This window comes from Canis aureus, chromosome 18 (genome assembly GCF_053574225.1).
Source record: "Canis aureus isolate CA01 chromosome 18, VMU_Caureus_v.1.0, whole genome shotgun sequence".
NCBI classification, from domain to species: domain Eukaryota; kingdom Metazoa; phylum Chordata; class Mammalia; order Carnivora; family Canidae; genus Canis; species Canis aureus.
Genome location: NC_135628.1, coordinates 26,591,726 through 26,610,998, shown reverse-complemented (window position 1 = coordinate 26,610,998; position 19,273 = coordinate 26,591,726). Strand labels below are relative to the sequence as shown.

General features: G+C 34.3%; 1 protein-coding gene and 1 long non-coding RNA gene across 8 annotated transcripts in view; one reads left to right on the top strand and one right to left on the bottom strand.

The window, feature by feature from the left end:
- Window positions 1-19,273, bottom strand: part of LOC144288774 (uncharacterized) — a 229,162-nt gene that overhangs the window by 17,017 nt on the left and 192,872 nt on the right. The window contains exon 5 of the long non-coding RNA XR_013356762.1: window positions 725-863. This is a non-coding gene — a long non-coding RNA (uncharacterized LOC144288774). The remainder of the gene's footprint in view (window positions 1-724; window positions 864-19,273) is intronic.
- The window catches only part of ITGB8 (integrin subunit beta 8), a 99,516-nt gene that overhangs the window by 65,391 nt on the left and 14,852 nt on the right, over window positions 1-19,273 (top strand). For all 7 annotated transcript variants that reach the window (XM_077856590.1, XM_077856593.1, XM_077856588.1 and 4 more), the window contains 5 exons: window positions 83-248; window positions 1,033-1,191; window positions 11,337-11,432; window positions 14,257-14,346; window positions 18,323-18,457. In XM_077856590.1, coding sequence (XP_077712716.1) covers window positions 83-248; window positions 1,033-1,191; window positions 11,337-11,432; window positions 14,257-14,346; window positions 18,323-18,457 — 646 coding nt within the window. The remainder of the gene's footprint in view (window positions 1-82; window positions 249-1,032; window positions 1,192-11,336; window positions 11,433-14,256; window positions 14,347-18,322; window positions 18,458-19,273) is intronic.

Here is a 19,273-nt window from a genome sequence, read left to right as displayed (position 1 = left end):
AACCACACAATTTTACTGTGAATATTATCTTTAAATGAAGCATAGCAAAATAGATTTTGCATTTCATCTTTTTCCCATATAGTGACTACAATTTAGATTGTATGCCTCCTCATGGATACATCCATGTGCTATCTTTGACGGAGAACATTACTGAGTTTGAAAAAGCAGTTCACAGACAAAAGATCTCTGGAAACATAGATACACCTGAAGGAGGTTTTGATGCCATGCTTCAGGCAGCTGTCTGTGAGGTAAGAAGTTTCACAATATTGAATTTTTGCTCAGATGCAAATTCTCCAAGAATTTAAGATTTTTATTTTTTTATTATTATTTAAATATTTTATTTATTTATTCATGAGAGACATAGAGAGAGAGAGGCAGAGACACACAGAGAGGGAGGAGGAGACTCCATGCAGGGAGCCTGATGTGGGACTCGATCCCGGGACTCCAGGAGCATGCCCTGGGCCGAAGTCAGACAGACACTCAACCACTGAGCCACTCAGGCATCCCAACATTTTTATTTTCTCTTTGATTTATAGAGTGAAAACATAATATAGAAGAATACATTCTTCTAACTCTTATTCATCACCAATGTTACTCATTTTGGTATGTGTTCAGGACAGAGGAGCTAAATTGGGAGAGGGTTATAAATAGGAAAATATAAAAGGGAAAGAATAACTTATGCACTTGGAAAATCCTTTCCAAAAGAGCTACTCTTTTCACTCACCACTTTCCAAGGAAGAGCCTGAAATAGCCTGTTTTCCTATTCACATTGTGTTGGGTACTCTGCACTTCGTAAACCTGGCTTGTTCTTCCTCTGGGGGAACACCAGAAAGCTTTAGCTGGGAGTTGGTTCAGTCAAATGGCTGTGGTAAAATAGAGGATGTATAAATAAAAGTTAATGCTACTTAGAAAACAGTATTGTATTTATGCACATTATTCTAGCCTGACTTCATGTTTGTTAAACTTGAACTTAATGTTTCTTGAGACGGATCTATGTTATTGTACAAGATCTAATTACATGTTTATTTTAAGAGTCATATTGGATGGCGAAAAGAAGCTAAAAGATTGCTGCTGGTGATGACAGATCAGACATCTCATCTTGCTCTTGATAGCAAATTGGCAGGAATAGTGGTGCCAAATGATGGAAACTGCCATCTCAAAAACAACATCTACGTCAGATCAACAAGCATGGTAATGTAGCAAAAACTTCGTAGAAGTTAGGACTCTTACGGCTAAAGTAGAAGTTTAAGTAGGCAATTCAGCTGTTCTTATACCAAGAGTTTACCTAAACAAGCATAATACAGAGTCAGGATAAACCATGAGAGAGAAGTTATGGAATAATGCAATATATAAATGCTGACTGATATAAGTCTAAAACATTTTAACAACAGCTAGTAGCTAACTCTCTGATATGCTAAAAAGCACTCTATAATATGTAAAAATAAAAGTGATAAAAGTGCTCACTTTTTATGCAACTGAAGAACTTTAAAATGAAATACATATATATGCCTTTGCTATATATATATATAAATTAGTTCTGCAGAGTTAGTATCTAAAAGCACATTAAGGATTGGTAAGAAAAGGATATTTGGCCTGAAGCATTCTCACAGTATAATAGGTAGAACTAAATAGAGACTAAGAAAAAAAAAGTAACACAAGGCCAGCTTTCAATATTCTGGACCTCATTGCTTTCCTCTAAAGCTTACCTATATATAGGGGCTCTTTTTAAAAAATCAGTAGATATCTGAATTACTTCCTGAGGATTAGCTTCAGCTCTGAATCATACACTTAATATAATCTTCTAGAACCACATCTTTCCCAGCATTAGCTACTACTCTACATGTGGAAAATCAACTGTATAAAGCATCATTTATTTCTGATGGAAACTATTTACACAGAATGTTAGAACAAAAGCTTCCAAACTTTCTCAGATCTTAGTACCTTAGTGTCTTAAATAATTTTTCCCCTGGTTTCCATAATCAGAAAAAAAAATCTGACAGTTCTATTTATTAAGTAGTTAGGTCCAAACTATTTGTATCCTAAAAATATAGTAGCCAGTTAAAAAATAATACATATGAATCATCAAAAAATACATATGTGTATATTTATGTCATTCTTAGTAATGAACTTACTAATAGGAACTTCCTAAGCCTTAGAATCAAACTGGACATCACCACCCTCATTTCCTGTTCTACACTGATTTTCATGCTGCCCAGTTTTGCAAAGATATGATGTCACCTAAAGGAACAGAGCCGAATGTAATCTTAAAACCACAAGCTACATAACAGCTAGTAATTCATGGCTACCTGGCAGATACTTAATTATCACCTTAAAAATTAAAGCTATTTCAAAGCGCTCTGGTAAGTGTACTGTAGCACTCCAAGAACCTCCTGCACAATTTGGGAATTGCAATATTAGAAGCATATAAATTATGCTGAAATTTGTGTGGTTCCCATGAGTCAAGTTTAAATAGTTTAAATTTACTTAATCTGCAACATCTTAAGCAGACACTGAAAATCTAGAGAAGCAAGTGTATTACTTCACAGGACAAATTCAAACCTTGGTTGGGTTAGCCTCTTGATAGCAGTCTGAAAACTTAAAGATTTTAAAAAGTAACTAGAGTTTGAATTTTTAATTTTGGGATTTGGAATTATTCCAACAATGTCTTCCTCTTTGCTAATTCTCTTCTATTCAGCCACATTACGCTTTGGTAGACCCACCCACTTTAATTTAGTCATTTCTTATCTTTCCTTCCTTTTACTTAATCTTTTAAAATCTGAGATAGAGTTCTAATTATTTTCCAGGGAGTGGAGGAGGAGACAAGAGGAACTATTCTATTGTGAGACAAGGAGAAGCTTTTTTTAAAAAAAGAAAAAATAATAATCACATTATTCTCAGATTGCATTGCACTGTCCTTTTGAATTTTTGCCAAGTCACTGAAGTCATGTCTTTATAACTGTATTTTAGAGGGTGCTGTTATACATATAGGAAAGATTTCTTAACACATAGAAATGCTCTCAGATTTTTAGACATCATGCTATGCCATATTAACCTTATGGAAATAAATGTAATTCTGGTGGAATTTTACACAGTGTTTGGGCTCTTATGACATCAGGAATTTGAACAATCTATCATAAACTTCATTTGCCTCCTTGAACACTGTTCCACCTACTTAAAAGAATGAACCTTTCACATGTCACTGATGTGCATTGAGTAAACCAAGGAGCAGTGTGTTTGTTGATACCTTAGAAGAACATTTTTATCTCATTTATCCCAGGTCATTGTTTTAAGGGATCCTCTTCCTAAGAATTCTCATTCCCTTCATTTCCAGGGACACTGCCCTAAAACAAAAGAAGTTGAAGCATTTTGATTGATCCCTCAACTATGCATTTATTTATATCTGCAAGATGCGCTACTACTCTGAAACTTCCTATATCCAAAGCTACCCTGAACCCGACTCTAAGCATATTTACCTGCTTATTTAAAAATGATCTCCATCCTCTCCTATTTGGCATTATAGAGGAATTTTAAAGGGTATAAGTTAGACAAGCCATCAAACACTTTGCTTCCTGGCTTTATCTCCAGCAGTCAACACCAGTTGAATGGTACCTGAACTTTTTGGTCTAACACTCTGGTTGTTTTATTTATAAAAGGAAATAACTAATAAAAGACCTTTTATATGACTAAATTACATGAGCCAGAGTTCTGCTACTTGTACACATATATTTCATGAAGGTCAATGTGAATTCCAGAATAATAACAGCTACCATGTTTTGAGTATTTATTAACTGAAACTTCTATAAGCAAACACTGCATACAGTATCGAATTTATCTTCAGAGTAACTCTGTGGGGTAGTCATAATTATCCCCTCCCCCCTTTTTTTAACAAACAGAAAAACTGAGGATAGAAGTAGTTAAGTAAGTTGACTAAGGACAGAGGGCTAAAAAATTAATAAGTAGCAGAGTTGGGGCTCAATCCAGTTCAATCTTACATTAAAATCTTTGCCACAATGTCTTAAGGGAAAAGTACAAGAGGTAGAGTGCTGAAGTCCTTGGAATAATTGCTGCTCTAATTTCCTGGTTGCAGTCTTACTTATGGAAGACATAAAACACATAATTTGGTTCACATGAATAAGTGAGATATAATTAAAATAGTTTCTATTTACACATTATGTATTAGTATATGGTCATTGTAAAATAATGTTATACTCTTCATTAAATTACATTTTCCATTGCTTGTTCTCCAAATTCCAGAATGAAAACTTGAGTAGTAATATGTTTTATAATTTATCTAGTAATAATGGCAGCTTAAAATATGGCATTCTTTCTAAAAGAGTAGCTATTAGTATAAAAAACATTAATAGTGTAGAAGAAGGTTATTAATACTGAGGGTCTGGGATTTCAACCTGTCTCCCCACTCAGCTTCTCCAGGGTGATTCCCACCCTTACTCAGAGCCTTCCTTACAGCATTCACCCCATCCTTGGTGGAGGCCAAAAATAATATGAAGGTCTCTAGTAACAGTGAAAGGGATCCAAAGAGCAAATATTTGGAAGAGCACTGGTCATTAAATGAATCCTTATTAATGGATTTTCAAAAGTTGCTGTGACTCTTTGTTCTGGATGGAAACATGCAAATAGGCAAAACCCTACCATCTTCCTAAACATATTGGGTAGCTTAGGTTTGGTGTTTCTTTTTTGACTCAGCCTTTTTTTGTGCCTCATCCTATTATGTTCAGGAATTCTTCACCCCTCCTAACATACAACTCCTCAGAATTACCTTACTGCTGGCTTCATAGTTCATTCCCTCCCCTGCAGCTCATTTGGATATACTAGGGGCTGAACAGGTCACTGCCTTAGAGGACGGAAGCTGAACTGCAGAAGGTTAGTTAGGCATTACTAAAGAGTTTTGCTTCCTTATGGTTAAAAGCAGTCAATATTCTGCTTGTGTGTGACTGCTCACGTAACTATATTTAACATGTTTAGGAAGCTGCCTTTCTTTTTTAAGTTTGGTTTGCCTTTTTTTTTTTTTTTTTCCCTGAGAGAGTGAGCCAGCTTGAGGTAGGTAGGGGGGAGAAGGAGTGGGAGAGAGAGAACTTAAGAAGGCTTGATGCTCAATGTGAAGCCCAAGGCAGGGCTTGATCTCACAACCCTGAAATCATGACCTGAGATGAAATCAAGGGGTGGACATTCAAGTGGCAGAGCTATGTAGGAGCTCCTAGGAAACCTTCTTTCTTACCATGTATCTGAACTACTTGCAATTATATGCAGTTTTTCCAGAACTGCAGAAAAGGAGCCTGAGAAGATACTTGACTGAATAATTTAATCCATAACACTGCTGAGTTAACAAAAGTTAAAGTTATTATATTTATTTGTGTTCCTTTTTTTATGAAAGGACTATTTCTGACATTTTCAAATATCTGCAAGGCTCATTTATAATGAATGCTGTTATCAGACAGCATTCCATGTAAGGAGACAATTTTAATCTTTCAGGAAAGAGCCCTGTTAACCATTTTTGCTGCTAAGAAATAACTTATAAATAACTTCAGAAAGTGTTAAATATCTTTTTCTGCTTCTCACCTTCTTCATCTCAGATACATATTAATAAAAGTGTTAATTCACTGAGCATTTATTTTGCACTAGCACAGTGCTGACCATATTGTTTACATGAACTCATTCAGTCTTCACCACAACCCATGTTATAAATAGGCTGAAACTTAGAGACCTTAGATTGATTTATACAAGGCCACCAACATACTATAAATATCAGTCAAGATCCATACCTAACCTATCTAATACCAGAAGCTATGACTGTGCTGGCTGCTTCCATTTATTACCACTGACCCTGAACTAGATGATCTGCTGTACCCTCCACATATGTTAGCTCATTAAATCTACCTATCAGCTTGACAGGGTCGGTATCATCATACCGATCCAGGATGAAGTAGTGAGGGAGGGTAAACATCTTGCCCAGGATACTTGATTCTTAGAGCTCCAGCTTGCCCCCTACACTACAGTCTTCATACTGAGTACTGGCTGCTTTTCAGAAAACCAGTGAATGCAAGTGACACTGACAGCAAGCTAAATTGAGTCATTTAAAAAAATAGTTTTAAACATATTCGACTCTGAAGTCTTCCCCAAATAATCATTATTCTAAATGTTTTGAGCATTTAAAAATGTACTTCTCAAGCCCAAATTTATACAGTGGTCCTAATTTTGCACGATACTGAATTCTATATCTAATGAAAAACAAATCTAGAATAACCCCCTCAATCTACTACCTTTTGCACAGACTGAGGCTTAACAGCACAACAGCTATTTATTTATTTATTTATTTATTTACTTACTTACTTATTTATTTAACAACAGCTATTTAAAGTCAAATGGCAAGGCCATCTAAACCCAAATCATCCTGTTAAGGAAATTAGTACTTATTGAGTCTCATGGAAAGTACTGATTTGTAATTATGAGAATAATAATGACAACAGTAATTCTAATATGGCTAAACTAAAGCATGTAATAATACTTTTCACATTATTTCTTAATTTTTTTTCTCTGCTTAACCCTACATGAAACCATAACTTCTAAAATTAATTAGAGATAAGACCAGTTTATACAAATGTCTTTCACTAAGCACCTCCGGGTTTTATGAACATGCACAATCAGGAAAGTAAAGGAGATGTCACATAGGCAGAATGTATCTAGAAAGTTTTAAATAATATTTTAAGTCCAGCTGCAGTTTTTAAAAATATTATTACAACACTAAACATTAGCAAAATGCCCGATTTTAGCTTACTGTTTAAAACTATAAATGCCATAAGAACAATAATGTTTAAAACTGTTAAAACTGTTTTAACTGTTTAAACTGTCTTAACTATTTAAAACTATAAATGCCATAAGAACAGTAATGACTTCAATAATAACTTTAGACCTAATTTGAAGATTTCTCACGCTCAAAGAAAAATAGCCAGGGAATGATCCCTGCAAACAATATTTAGTTTATTTTTTCTTTTAAGTTGAAAGCAAAAGTTGTACACAGAAACACCTGGGCTAGGCTTACAGTAGCCGGCACTCCTTATATAAGGACTCTGAAAATGAGCTCTGAAAAAAATAATGGTTTGCAAAAGTGACACTGTAAAAACCAAATGTGGTAAAAATATTTATGAAATAGAATGTTCCTATTAAATGACATGTTTCAGCTCAATCATATTTAAGCAGAAAACTTTTTATAACCACTTTAATTGAAAAACTTACAAAAATTATTAGTCCATCCTCCTCCATCAGCAACTGGGATATCATGATTACAATGATACTGTGTTTGGCCCCACAAATTCAAACACTTGAGGGGCCAGGTACCAAGGTATAACAAATAAAGCATATCCAAGTGGAGCCCAACATCTAGCCTTTGGTATAATGGCCTCCAAATGTCTTTCACTAAGCAGTATTTTCTTGAAAGCTGTCTTTTGTTAAGTTTTATGGTATTTGCCCATTACATTATATAACAACACCCAACATCACAGTGAGGTATAGATATTGCTATTACCTCCATTTAATGAATGAGAAAATGGGGACACTAAAGGGGGAAGGAACTGGTCTGTGGTCACACAGCCCTGCATAGTGGTGCCTATGGTAAATACCAAGCAGTGTAACATCAGGACATGAGCCCCCACTCACCATAATCTGGATTTAATAACTATAGAATGGTAAGTGAAAGCCTTTATACATGGTAACTCATTTAGTCTCCACCATAACTATGAGAGGTAGGTAGTAGTATTTAGACCTGTTTTATAGATATGACAACAGGATCACAGAAAGGTTACAACAATTATCCAGTGTCACATAGCTAGTAATTGCAGAACCAGGAATTAAAGCCCAGGAGGTCTGTTTCCAGAGCCCCTGCTCTTGGTATGGTTCTTAACTGGAGTGATTTTGCCCACCCCCCAATCCCAAAGGACATGTCAATCTCCAGAGACATTCTGGTTGTTACAAACAACTGTGGAAGGCAGGAGATACTGGCACCTAGTAGTAGAGGCCAGGGACGTTGCTAAATATCCTATAGAACACAGGACAAGAACAGTGCACCACAACACAGAATACTCTAGTGCCACTCATGAGAAACCCTAGTCTATGTGATTACTACTGCGCAATTATAAAAATAGAAAATATGCTATTACAATAGATGGGGATTGACAACACAGAATTTAGAGTCTTCATCTTAAATGTGTCTCTACTAGCAGATTGCTTTCATGTTATTTGTCTTTCTTCTAAAAAGTGAACTGAAAAAAAAATCCAGAAAATTGAGTACTTTATTTAATAAGACATTGAGGGTTTTTTCATCTTATGATAATATTCAATGCTATAAATTCTCTATTAGCTTATAAAATTTTTTACTATGAGGTTCAGTTTTATGAAGAGAATTTTAAACACTTTTTTTGTCACTATGCACATTATTAAAATTTTCCCATACACCTCTATACGATTATCTCTTTAACTGGAGTTGCTCCCTGTGAATCTTTCTTACCTCCTCTTCCCTTCTGACATTTAGAAGTTATTTCCCACAAATCACAGTGAAGGTGCTGGTGAAGAAGAAAAATGTGAAAGGAATCCTTTTGCCCTTAAATACTTAGCAGCTGTCTTGGCACATTGCTTTCCCTTCTCCCTTTTGCCCCTGAAATGCCTGTTATCTCTATTAATTATTTTTAGAGTTTAGAGAAACAATATGTGATGGGTTAGACAGAGGGGGAGTTAGAGATGTGAAGCAGTGACGTCACCAGAATAGGACAGCTGGCCTAGAGGGAGTGTTCTGCTAGTGAAATACAAGACATAAAAGATAAAATATTTAAAAGATAATATGCTTCACGGAGGAAAGGGGAAGGGGCTTCAAAAATGGCCATTAATCCACAGTTCTCCTGTCAACAGTGGTTTACTAAAACATCTGCTAAACATTTGTAATTTTAACAAATCTGCCTCAAAGTAGCTGGAATTTTCTCTTAAAACCGATTTCTTTCTAGGGTTCAAAAAATGTGTTCTTTTAAACTTAAAAATCTAACTGACCTTCTTAATGAGCTTCTGACCAAACTAGAACTTTTTAGATTTAAATTTTGTGTACTTTTCCATCAATGTGACTTCCTGTTTTTGAAAGGGAGAAAGAGATTAAGAAGGCTCCCAAAACTGCTTACATTTTGGGATGTTCTTTAAATATTGATTTTATGTGACTTAAGTATAAACTAGTTAAAAAAACATATGGATTAAATTTTCTTTAAAATATGAATGGTCTTTAAAACTAAGGGGGAATGCTTGGCAAACTGTGATTATTTTTTGTCAAAGCAAAAATATTTCAAAAGTAGTTGTTGCCGTTAAAAAAATATTTAAATACAACTAGATTTACCCTTCCTTGATTTGTTCTCTTTAACTTACTAACATTATGGAAACTGTCATAAATCTATTTTAAGAGTATACATAGTATTAGGAGTAAGGCATAAGAATTTATCTGGCAGAATTTATGTTTTGGGAATTGTTTTTCTATTTAAAGTTACATTCTTAAGAATTGCTTTGGGCAGAATTTTTCCTATGCAAATCTAATACTTCTTTAACCTCTTCATAAATTAGTTTCATATCACATTTTAATGCAGTTCATAAAAATTTGATTTTTTCTACCTCAACAATAACAGATTATATAGAAATAAAACATATTTGTTATGGTTATTATCTTAGTCCATTCAGGCTACTGTAACAAAACACCTCACAGTTCTAGAGGTTGTAAACTCTAAGATCAAGGCACTGGCAGATTCAGGATCTGGTGAGAGCCTCCTTTCTAGTTCATACATGACACCTTCTAGTGGTAATATTTCCACCACCTCAAGTGGTAGAAATAGCAAGGTGGCTTTCTCCACTGGACCTCTTTTATAAGGACACTAATCATGAGGACTCCACCTTCATGATCTAATCATCTCCCAAAGGCCCACTTTGAAGGTTAGGATTTCAATATATGAATTTGGAGAGGAGGACACAAACAGATTCTAGTAGTTACTCATGTTAGCTGTAGCATTTTTAAACACAAGGCTGTATCTTATATCTATGTATGTAAGTTTAATACGTGGGTCTCAGAGTTTAGGCTATAAGGGAAACTAGTCAAATTAGCTCTTTTACTCAGTTCACATAGTTTGCCCAAATAGAGATATGTTCACCAAAATGGTTTAGCAACATTTCCCCTAACAAAATTAGCACTGGAGGGTGAAAGGAGGAGTAAAAACTACAGAGTAATTTGAACTTGAATCACATGGTACTAATTAGGCTCAGTCACATGATCCTCATTTGCAACTTGCAACCCATGGACAGGTGAGGACCACTCCAGGTAAATTATGACATCATCCCTCTGAGAAGTGTCTAGTTATGAAGTTGTTATTTGAGATCATCACTTTAATCTCTGGAAGAGCATTTATGAAAAGAAAAAAATATCAAATACTATGTCTAACTATATAACTTTAGATATCATTCCATAATTGGCAGCTTTCTCATATTTACTAAATTGTATACCCTTCCTCTACTCTTCCCCAGCTTTCTCAGTAACCCAGAGTGTCACAGTTGGCTCTGCATAAGATCTATTTATCAAAGTAAAACAGATTTATAATATGTCACATAGCCAAAAGGTTAAGTATACTAATAAGTTGAGAGATCTGTATACATTTTGCATAAGCTGTTGGAAATAAAAATCATGATAATTGCTATTATTTTTTAGCACTTACTATATATAAGAAGCTGCACTAAATAGATCACATATAATTGGTATCTTTTTAATCTTGCAAAAACCATTAACATGTTACACAGGATGGACCTGAGGTAGAATTTTTGTCATAAAGTGACAACCTGCGATTTGAATATCAGGTTTTCTGTTTTTAAACAAAGTTTATTCTATATCATGTTATATATAGAATATATATTTCTGTTTATACATGCATATATTTGCATTTCAACACTTGTTACTGAATTTCAGAATATGAATGTCACTGATGTGTCTATTTCTGATAGTACATTATCTTTCAGGTATACCACTGTGAGGCCAATGTTAATCTAAACAGGTGCTGAACATACTTGGCACAATGTTGGTTCAGCCCTCTTCATTTTTCCGAGTTACAGATTTTTATGGGAGGTGGAAATATCCTTATGATGCTGATCTTATTTTTTTAAGGAATTTAAATGCCTCCAATAAAACCATAATCCTTCCCAACACAATGCATTTTTATGTCAGTCGTATGATTTTCCTCATAATAGATGTTTGGGTACTTGTGGGATTGAGCTATTAAGTTTCACTCCCTTCTTTTCTTCATTTTCCTTTGTAGGAACATCCCTCACTAGGCCAACTTTCTGAAAAGTTAATAGACAACAACATTAATGTCATCTTTGCAGTTCAAGGAAAACAGTTTCACTGGTATAAGGTATGTTAATTCCCGAATACAAAAATTAAAATTGGTAGTTGAAATTAGAATACTTATATCCCCAGGTAAGGACTCTAAAGTTATTGTACTTTGTACAATCTGAATTTAATAATGTATTAACTAATGTTATACCACACATTATCCTAAAAATTAGGATTTATATATAAATTCTATGTATGTAACACGTAGAACCAAGTGTAGGGATTGATACTTAGTGTAATACTGATTGTGACAATAATGAAGACTTCTACTAGGTTACATTCTGATGATTGAATGTGACTTTTTTTAGATCACATTCCAACTACATCTTTTATGTCTGGACTCTTGCTTCTATTCCGGTCCATAGGCATATTCTTATAATAGGTTAGGTTGAGGAATATCAGTTTAGTTTTCAATAGTAACGATATACCAAGATTTGGTCTAGGTCATCCAATAAAGGAACAGAAGGAGCCATCAAAGTGGCTGACCCAGACAGAGCTCGCCTACCTAAGAATAATGTTGGTTTTGTCCATAATCCTTCAGGCTGGATGAGACCTGCAGCCATGTCACTCTGGCAGCAACATGGGATACACCCCCCAATAAAAAACTGCTCCTGTGACCCTGCTGTTACTTTCTTTTCACAGTCTTTTAGGTTCCTTTTTCCAGGAAACTCTTTTCTTCATTTTCATGAAGTTTGTATACCCTAATTTTCACTGCACATGTCTATTCACTGGGTCTCCACCGCCTGTGTGGTATCTACTTCTTTCCACTCCCACTGTCCTTTACTTCTTTTGATACTTCAGAGAAACTCTATTTTCTTTCGGCTTCAACAAATTCTTGAATCTATTTAAATTAGCCACAAAAGCTGGTGTTCCCTCCACCAACTTCCCCAATACCTTACTACTGTATATCCCATCTGAAAGCATTACTTTAATCACGCTACTTCTTCCGTTAGAAATCTACAATGAAACTTTAATCCCAAATTGATATACCATGGAACCCCTTTTTAATGTAACAACCATTAATATTCACAGAAGTAGGGCTCGAGCCCAAATTAAATGCCCAAACTACTTTATTAACAAAGTAACAGATTCCACTTATTGAATACTTACTATCATCAGGCACTGAGTTTATTAACATTAACTCATGTAATACTCATAACAATGAGGAAGTATAATTAACTTAAAGCCCATTCTAAAGATAAGGAAACACATTAACGGAGGTTATATACTTATCCAAACTTTCCTAACAGCTTCAGTCCTGTGCTCTTAACCTCTCAACTTAATAGTTGAATTTCAGGAATGCAAACTGATGCAACCAATCTAGAAAATAGTATGGAGGTTCCTCAGAAAGTTAGTAATAGAGTTACTCTAGGAATTGCACTATGAGGTATTTATCTGAATGATACAAAAGTACAGATTTGAAGGGGTACATGCACCCTGATATTTATAGCAGCATTATCAACAATAGCCAATCTATGGAAAAGAGCCTAAATGTCCATCAACTGGTAAATGGATAAAGAAGAGTGGTACACACACACACACACACACACACACACACACACTGGAATATTACTCACCCATCAAAAGGGATGAAGTCTTGCCATTTGCAATGCCATGGATAGAGCTAGAGTGTATTATACTAAATGAGATAAATCAGTCAGAGAAAGAAAATACCATATTATTTCACTCATATGTGTCATTTAAAAAACAAAACAGATGAACATATGGGGGTAAGGAGAGAAAAAAGGAGAGAGGGAAACAAACCATAAGAGACTCTTAAAGATAGAGAACAAACAGAGGGTTGATGTAGGGAGGTGAGTGGGGAATGGGCTACAAGGGTGTTGGGTAGTAGGAGGGTACTTGATATGATGAGCACTGGGAAGTGTATGTAAGCAATGAATCACTAAATTCTACTCCTGAAACCTTTATTGCACTATATGATAACTAACTAGAATTTTTAAAAAGTTGAGAAGAAAAAAAAAAGAGAATGAGATTATAAATTTAAAAAAATTATAAAAAGAAAAAAATAGTTGAATTTCAAATTATTGTGCAGTTTGTTACTGCTTTAGCTTTGTTCTTCTCTGCTATGTGTTACTTCAGTCAGACTGGTTTCTTCTGTTTTCTTCATCTAGAACTCAGGTAAACCTATAACCCTATGCTAATTCTCATTTTCTCACTAGGAATACCTAGAGTTTTCTCCATAATTATAAGTACCATCCATCAAGAAAACCCACTCCATGAAACTTGCACTTGCAAAAAATGATTTTTTATGCTCCAGTCTGGGCCAACATATCTTAAAGGTCACTCCGTGGAACAGTAGTTCTGTTAAATATTTATATGTGGTACATGAGAAAAGGGTTTTGTAATTTTAAAATGTTAGAAATTCTGCAACAAATTATTATTATTACTGCTAAATTATTTAAAACTTGCAGGACTTCTCTGAACCCTTACTTTGCAAGTGTGCATTTTGAGTATCTACTTGTAAGAAACCATATGCAAAACTTTCCAGACTTATTTGCCCTCAGAAACCTTTTGATAACTATGTCCCATGGAATATGCAAGATACTTTGGGAAATGCTGGTCTGTACTCTGATTGGGTTTTTAGGTCAACATGTAATTTGTGCATACATACATGCTCATGCACATATAAATACACTCCCATTTCAGGTGTATGTGTTCTGGCTGCCCTACTTGGTTGCTTATATTTTTCTTGCATCTTATATTTTATCATTCATATAATGGCTCACCTTCCACTAATAACTACAAGAATTTTTAATATTTGTTAATCGCTGAACCACTGTATACTACTGTCATTAAGTGAATATTATTTGTATGTTTTCTAGGATCTTCTACCCCTCTTGCCTGGCACCATCGCTGGTGAAATAGAATCAAAGGCTGCAAACTTAAATAATTTGGTAATAGATGCCTATCAGGTATGTATATATTACACATAATTTTTTCACAGAAGGGACACCTGGGTAGTTCAGCAGTTGGGTGTCTGCCTTCAGCCCAGGTTGTGATCCCAGGATCTGGGACTGAATCCCGAATTGGGTTCCCTGTGAGAAGCCTGCTTCTCCCTCTGCCTATGTCTATGCTTCTCTCTCTCTGTGTCTCTCATGAATAAATAAATAAATAAAATAAATAAATAAATTTTTTTTTCACAAAAATTTTTAACCCCAATTTCTATGGCAGGATACAAATTAGTGTCCTGTCATCTGGAGAGGAATGGTGGGCAAAAAGTTAGGTTAAAAACTAGAAACCTGAATTTAGCCCTGGTCTACCACTAACTAATCATGTAACCTTGGGAAAGTCACCTCAGCTTTCTGTACCTCACTGTCTCATTGACAGTAAACTCATGTTGAGCCAGAGGCTATCTGAATTTCCTTCCAAATCAAATGTTCAGTAAGTCACTAAATCATGGCTAAAGAATATACTTTTTTTATCAGAAATGTCATAATTTCCTATGTCATAAAGATAAATCCACACTAAAGCATCAAACTTTCAGGGAAAATGAACTACCTGGGATATATAGATTACTGAGACAACTCTGTTGGGGTCTCTTTGATCAATCACTTGATTGTTTAACCAGTAATTTTAGCAGTTTTATCAAACTAGTTTGCTTAAAAGAATCACCTGGAGCAGCCCTGGTGGCTCAGTGGTTTAGCACCGCCTTCGGCCCAGGTCATCATCCTGGAGACCTGGGATCGAGTCCCACGTTGGGCTCCTGGCGTGGAGCCTGCTTCTCCCTCTGCCTGTGTCTCTGCGTCTCTCTCTCTCTCTCTCTCAAATTAATGGATAAATAAAAAATCTTAAAAAAAAAAAAAGAATTACCTGAAGAGGTGTACTATTTTGTTGAATTGACAGCTGTACACTATCCCCAGTCCATGAAGAGAGCCAAATACAAAGATTTACAGAAACATCTGCTCATTAGTATAGGTCAAACCTGGATAGAATAATCCCTGTTAAGATGTTGTAACAATTGTGATTGTTACTTTATATCACTGAGAACCAGTTACTTTCTATATATGACCTCATTTAATCCATACAAGGGATCCATAAGGGAGATGTTAGTCTTCCTTTCTTTGCTCAAAGAAGATAAGCAAGGTAACAAAAGGTGAAACAAGCAGCAGAATCAGGATCAGAACCCAGGTCATTCTTAACTCTAGGCCCCAGGTACTTCCTTCTGTGTGATAATACCTGTTCCTGTCTTTTCTTTTCTTTTCTTTTTCTTTTTCTTTTTTCTTTCTTTCTTTTCTTTTCTTTTCTTTTTTCTTTTCTTTTCTTTTTTTTCCTTTTCTTTCTTTTCTTTTCTTCTTTTCTTTTCTTTTCTTTTCTTTTTTCTTTTCTCTTCTCTTCTCTTCTCTTCTCTCTTTTCTTTTCTTCTTTTTTTTACATAGTATCAAAGATATGCTTTATTCTACCGGGAACTTATGGACCACTAATAAAGCCTCGCTTCCCAAATTCTGATTCTCTTCTTGACACAGTAGAGATGAATAGTGTACATCGTAGCCCAAGCATTGTGAGAAACCTCAGGTTTCTCTTCTCATTTTCTCCCTGCAGCTTCTGCCTTTTACTTGAGCACAAAAGGGAATGTCAGGAAGTAGACATGAGATAGAAAATGAAGGACTTGTTTAAACTTTATTCTTTTAAAAGAAAATAAATCTTGACTTTTGTTTTGTTTGCCAAGGAATTGTTCTATATCTGAAAACTACATTGGATGAAATAAAGAACAACAGCTTTGTTTTTATTTCTCACTGTTACAAAAGAACATTAGGACTGGGGGAGCTTCTTATCAAGGAAGATCAAATGTGTACAGTTCATTCCCATCTGCAGTTTGTTCCCAGGAATAATCAAAATAAGGGAATGTACAGTGTTAGAAATAACCCTAGTTTTTATAGTATGAACCCAGTTATTACTCCAAACAGTATAAATTGACAAACTTGCCTGTGTGTCAGACTATACCAATGGAAAGGGAACATCAGTATTTGGCTTTTGTTCTTTATTTTCCCAGGATAAGCATCCAATGCCTTAGCTAACTGTAGTTCTGATTAACCTTAAACAATGGGAAAAATACTATATAAATCCAGTTAAGACTTAGCCTGGCTAACTAATCTCCTTAAGCTGAGATTCTGTTATTATTTTACATATATGTATATTTTCAGAATTATTCTGAAATTTTTTTTTTGTCTTCACAGTCCAACAGAAGTAATTCACAATTCATTGGAAGAAAAGAATAAACATCCTAATTTTTTATTTTTTGCACTTCCTTTTTAAGAATTTTATAAAATTACACACAAATTTAGTGTATGCTGAATGTGACTGCATTTTATTTTTTATCCTTTACATTCCACTACCACTAGAATTAAAATTAAATAAAAATCATGACTATAATAATAAGCTGAAATTAAGAAATGAAAAATAAATTATATTGAATACAATTATATATATATATATATATATATATATATATATATATATATATATATAAATTCTTCCTCTCTACCTGTTAGATATTAAAAAGGAAACTGGATATTATGTTTGGGGCCTAATTTCTAAATCTCAAAACTGGGCAAAATTTTAGATATTTGTCTTTGCACTCTGCTTAAGCAAAAAACATTAGTGTAACAAGATTAACTTTTTAAGAGAAAGGACTTCAGAAGGGCGAACTGAGAACACTTATTGTATTAGGAATTTCCTTCTGACCCTATCAATACCATTTACATACCATTAGAAATATCTGTTGGTTTGCTAAGAATGTTGAATTAAGTGATTACAATGGATGTACTCTCTGGGAGATTTAAAAATGTGGCTAACACAGTCTTATCTAATCCAAATAAAATTTACTGATTTGAAGAAGTATGTTGTTCTAGATTTACCACCATGGTCAGTTATTAGTCTGTAAAGCACACATCTCTTTATCTATTATACAGCTGAAGATGAAAATTTACTCAAGTAAAAAATTAGAAGTCATTAGAAAAAAAATTTTCTTTATATTCACTCTTTCCTTATGTATATACTTCATCTTTTCTCTTTCCTTTTGTTTACAAGTTAAGGATTTTTGCATGTGGTAGACTCTGTTTTATGAGATGAAATACACACTGTTCTTCAGTATATATTTAATGTAGCTGGGGATTTTGGAACCAGAGATTGTGCTAGAAATCTGTGTGTGTTTGATACATGATAAGCATTACATAGATATTTTTTGAGTAACTGTATAAATGAGTGAATAAATGAGTGAATGGTTTTCTGTCTAGTAAGTGGTCCCATTTCAGTATTAAGGATTAGAACAAATTTGGTTGATACAATCAAGCCCCAGGGACTTGACAGAAATCCTAGGCCATGCTTAGAAAATGTATAGGACCATAGCAGGCAGGTAATTCTTATACTTACAGTATAGAAATGCCCTCCCCAAAATTTACCTTTCAATTCCATATCAATAAGGTATTTTCATGATAGCCTAAAGTGTTTGAAATGGAAATGTTTATTTAATAGCTGTAAATGTCAGAAATGTGTTTCCAGATTTTAAGCTGTTAAGATTTACCCTTTGACAGTATAGGTGTTCTCAATGTTTTAAATTTTATAACAAAATATAAATACTGTTGGATTTAAAATGACTATTTTTGTAACACAGCCTGAGCGAGAAATATCTTTAAGTCATCAAAATGCAGTCATGGAATTATGCGAAAAAATAGAACAATTTAAATGAAGATGGTATAATCATTCAGTATTTCTTATGTATCTCAAATATAATTGGATCATTATGTGGAAATACTATATTTATCCTTTTATAGAGATAGACTCTTTGATTTAGTTAAAAATTAAATCTAGAATGACTTAATAAGCTTGACTGTTTAGTTGCTTACATCTGAAACTTTTGTAATATACAATTAAAAAATGATGTCTCTGCAGAAACTCATTTCAGAAGTGAAAGTTCAGGTGGAAAACCAGGTAAAAGGAGTTTATTTTAATATTACTGCCATCTGTCCAGATGGGACCCGAAAACCAGGCACAGACGGATGTGGAAATGTGACAAGCAATGACGAAGTATGTGGGTGTACATTCTTCCCATTTAAAATAAACTAAGTTGTCTGGCATGTTTTCTCACAGAAAAATCAAACCATTCTGGAAAACTTTATTTACTACTGACTCCAACGATCTTATTTGCACCCTTCAAAGTGATTTTTATTGTCTTTTTCCAAAATTCCTACTTGTTTTAACTCCACTATTTTCTCAAACTCTCAAGTTAAATAAACACATATTATATTAAATACCTATTTAATAATAACTTTAAATGTAGGGGTGACAGCCACTATATGTCAGTAAAGCACATCTCTTCAAATAAGTAGTGTCTGCACTTAGGATGATAATACCTTTTTGGTTTCAAATCTGAAAAATTATCAGAATAAATTTGAAATTGAAGGTAATAAGGCACAGAAAAGAATGGGAGTGATGGAACAATTGATAAAGGCTAAGAACTCCAAAATCTTTCACTGTGTTATTGTCTCAATACACTCATAATAATCTAGGAAGAGTTGAAAGAATTTATTAAGAACAATAAAAAAAGAAGTGTCATTTAACTAGAAAGGGATAAAATGTGGAAAAACAAAGGGCCCAGATTATTGCAGTGTTAGGAAATAGGACCAGGGGAGATAGGGGTTCTCACAGTGTTGGCATAAAAGAAAGTAAGCACACAGAATTCCCTTTTAAAGTGAATTCTTATTAGATGCAGTTGTTTTCAGTGAGCCATTTATGTCTTGAGGCATCAATTGCCTCACTTTTAAGTGAACAGTTCAGACTAGAAGATTTCTAATCCCTCTTCTTTTCATCTTTAAAGTTCTGTGCCATATTTTTCCATCTTGG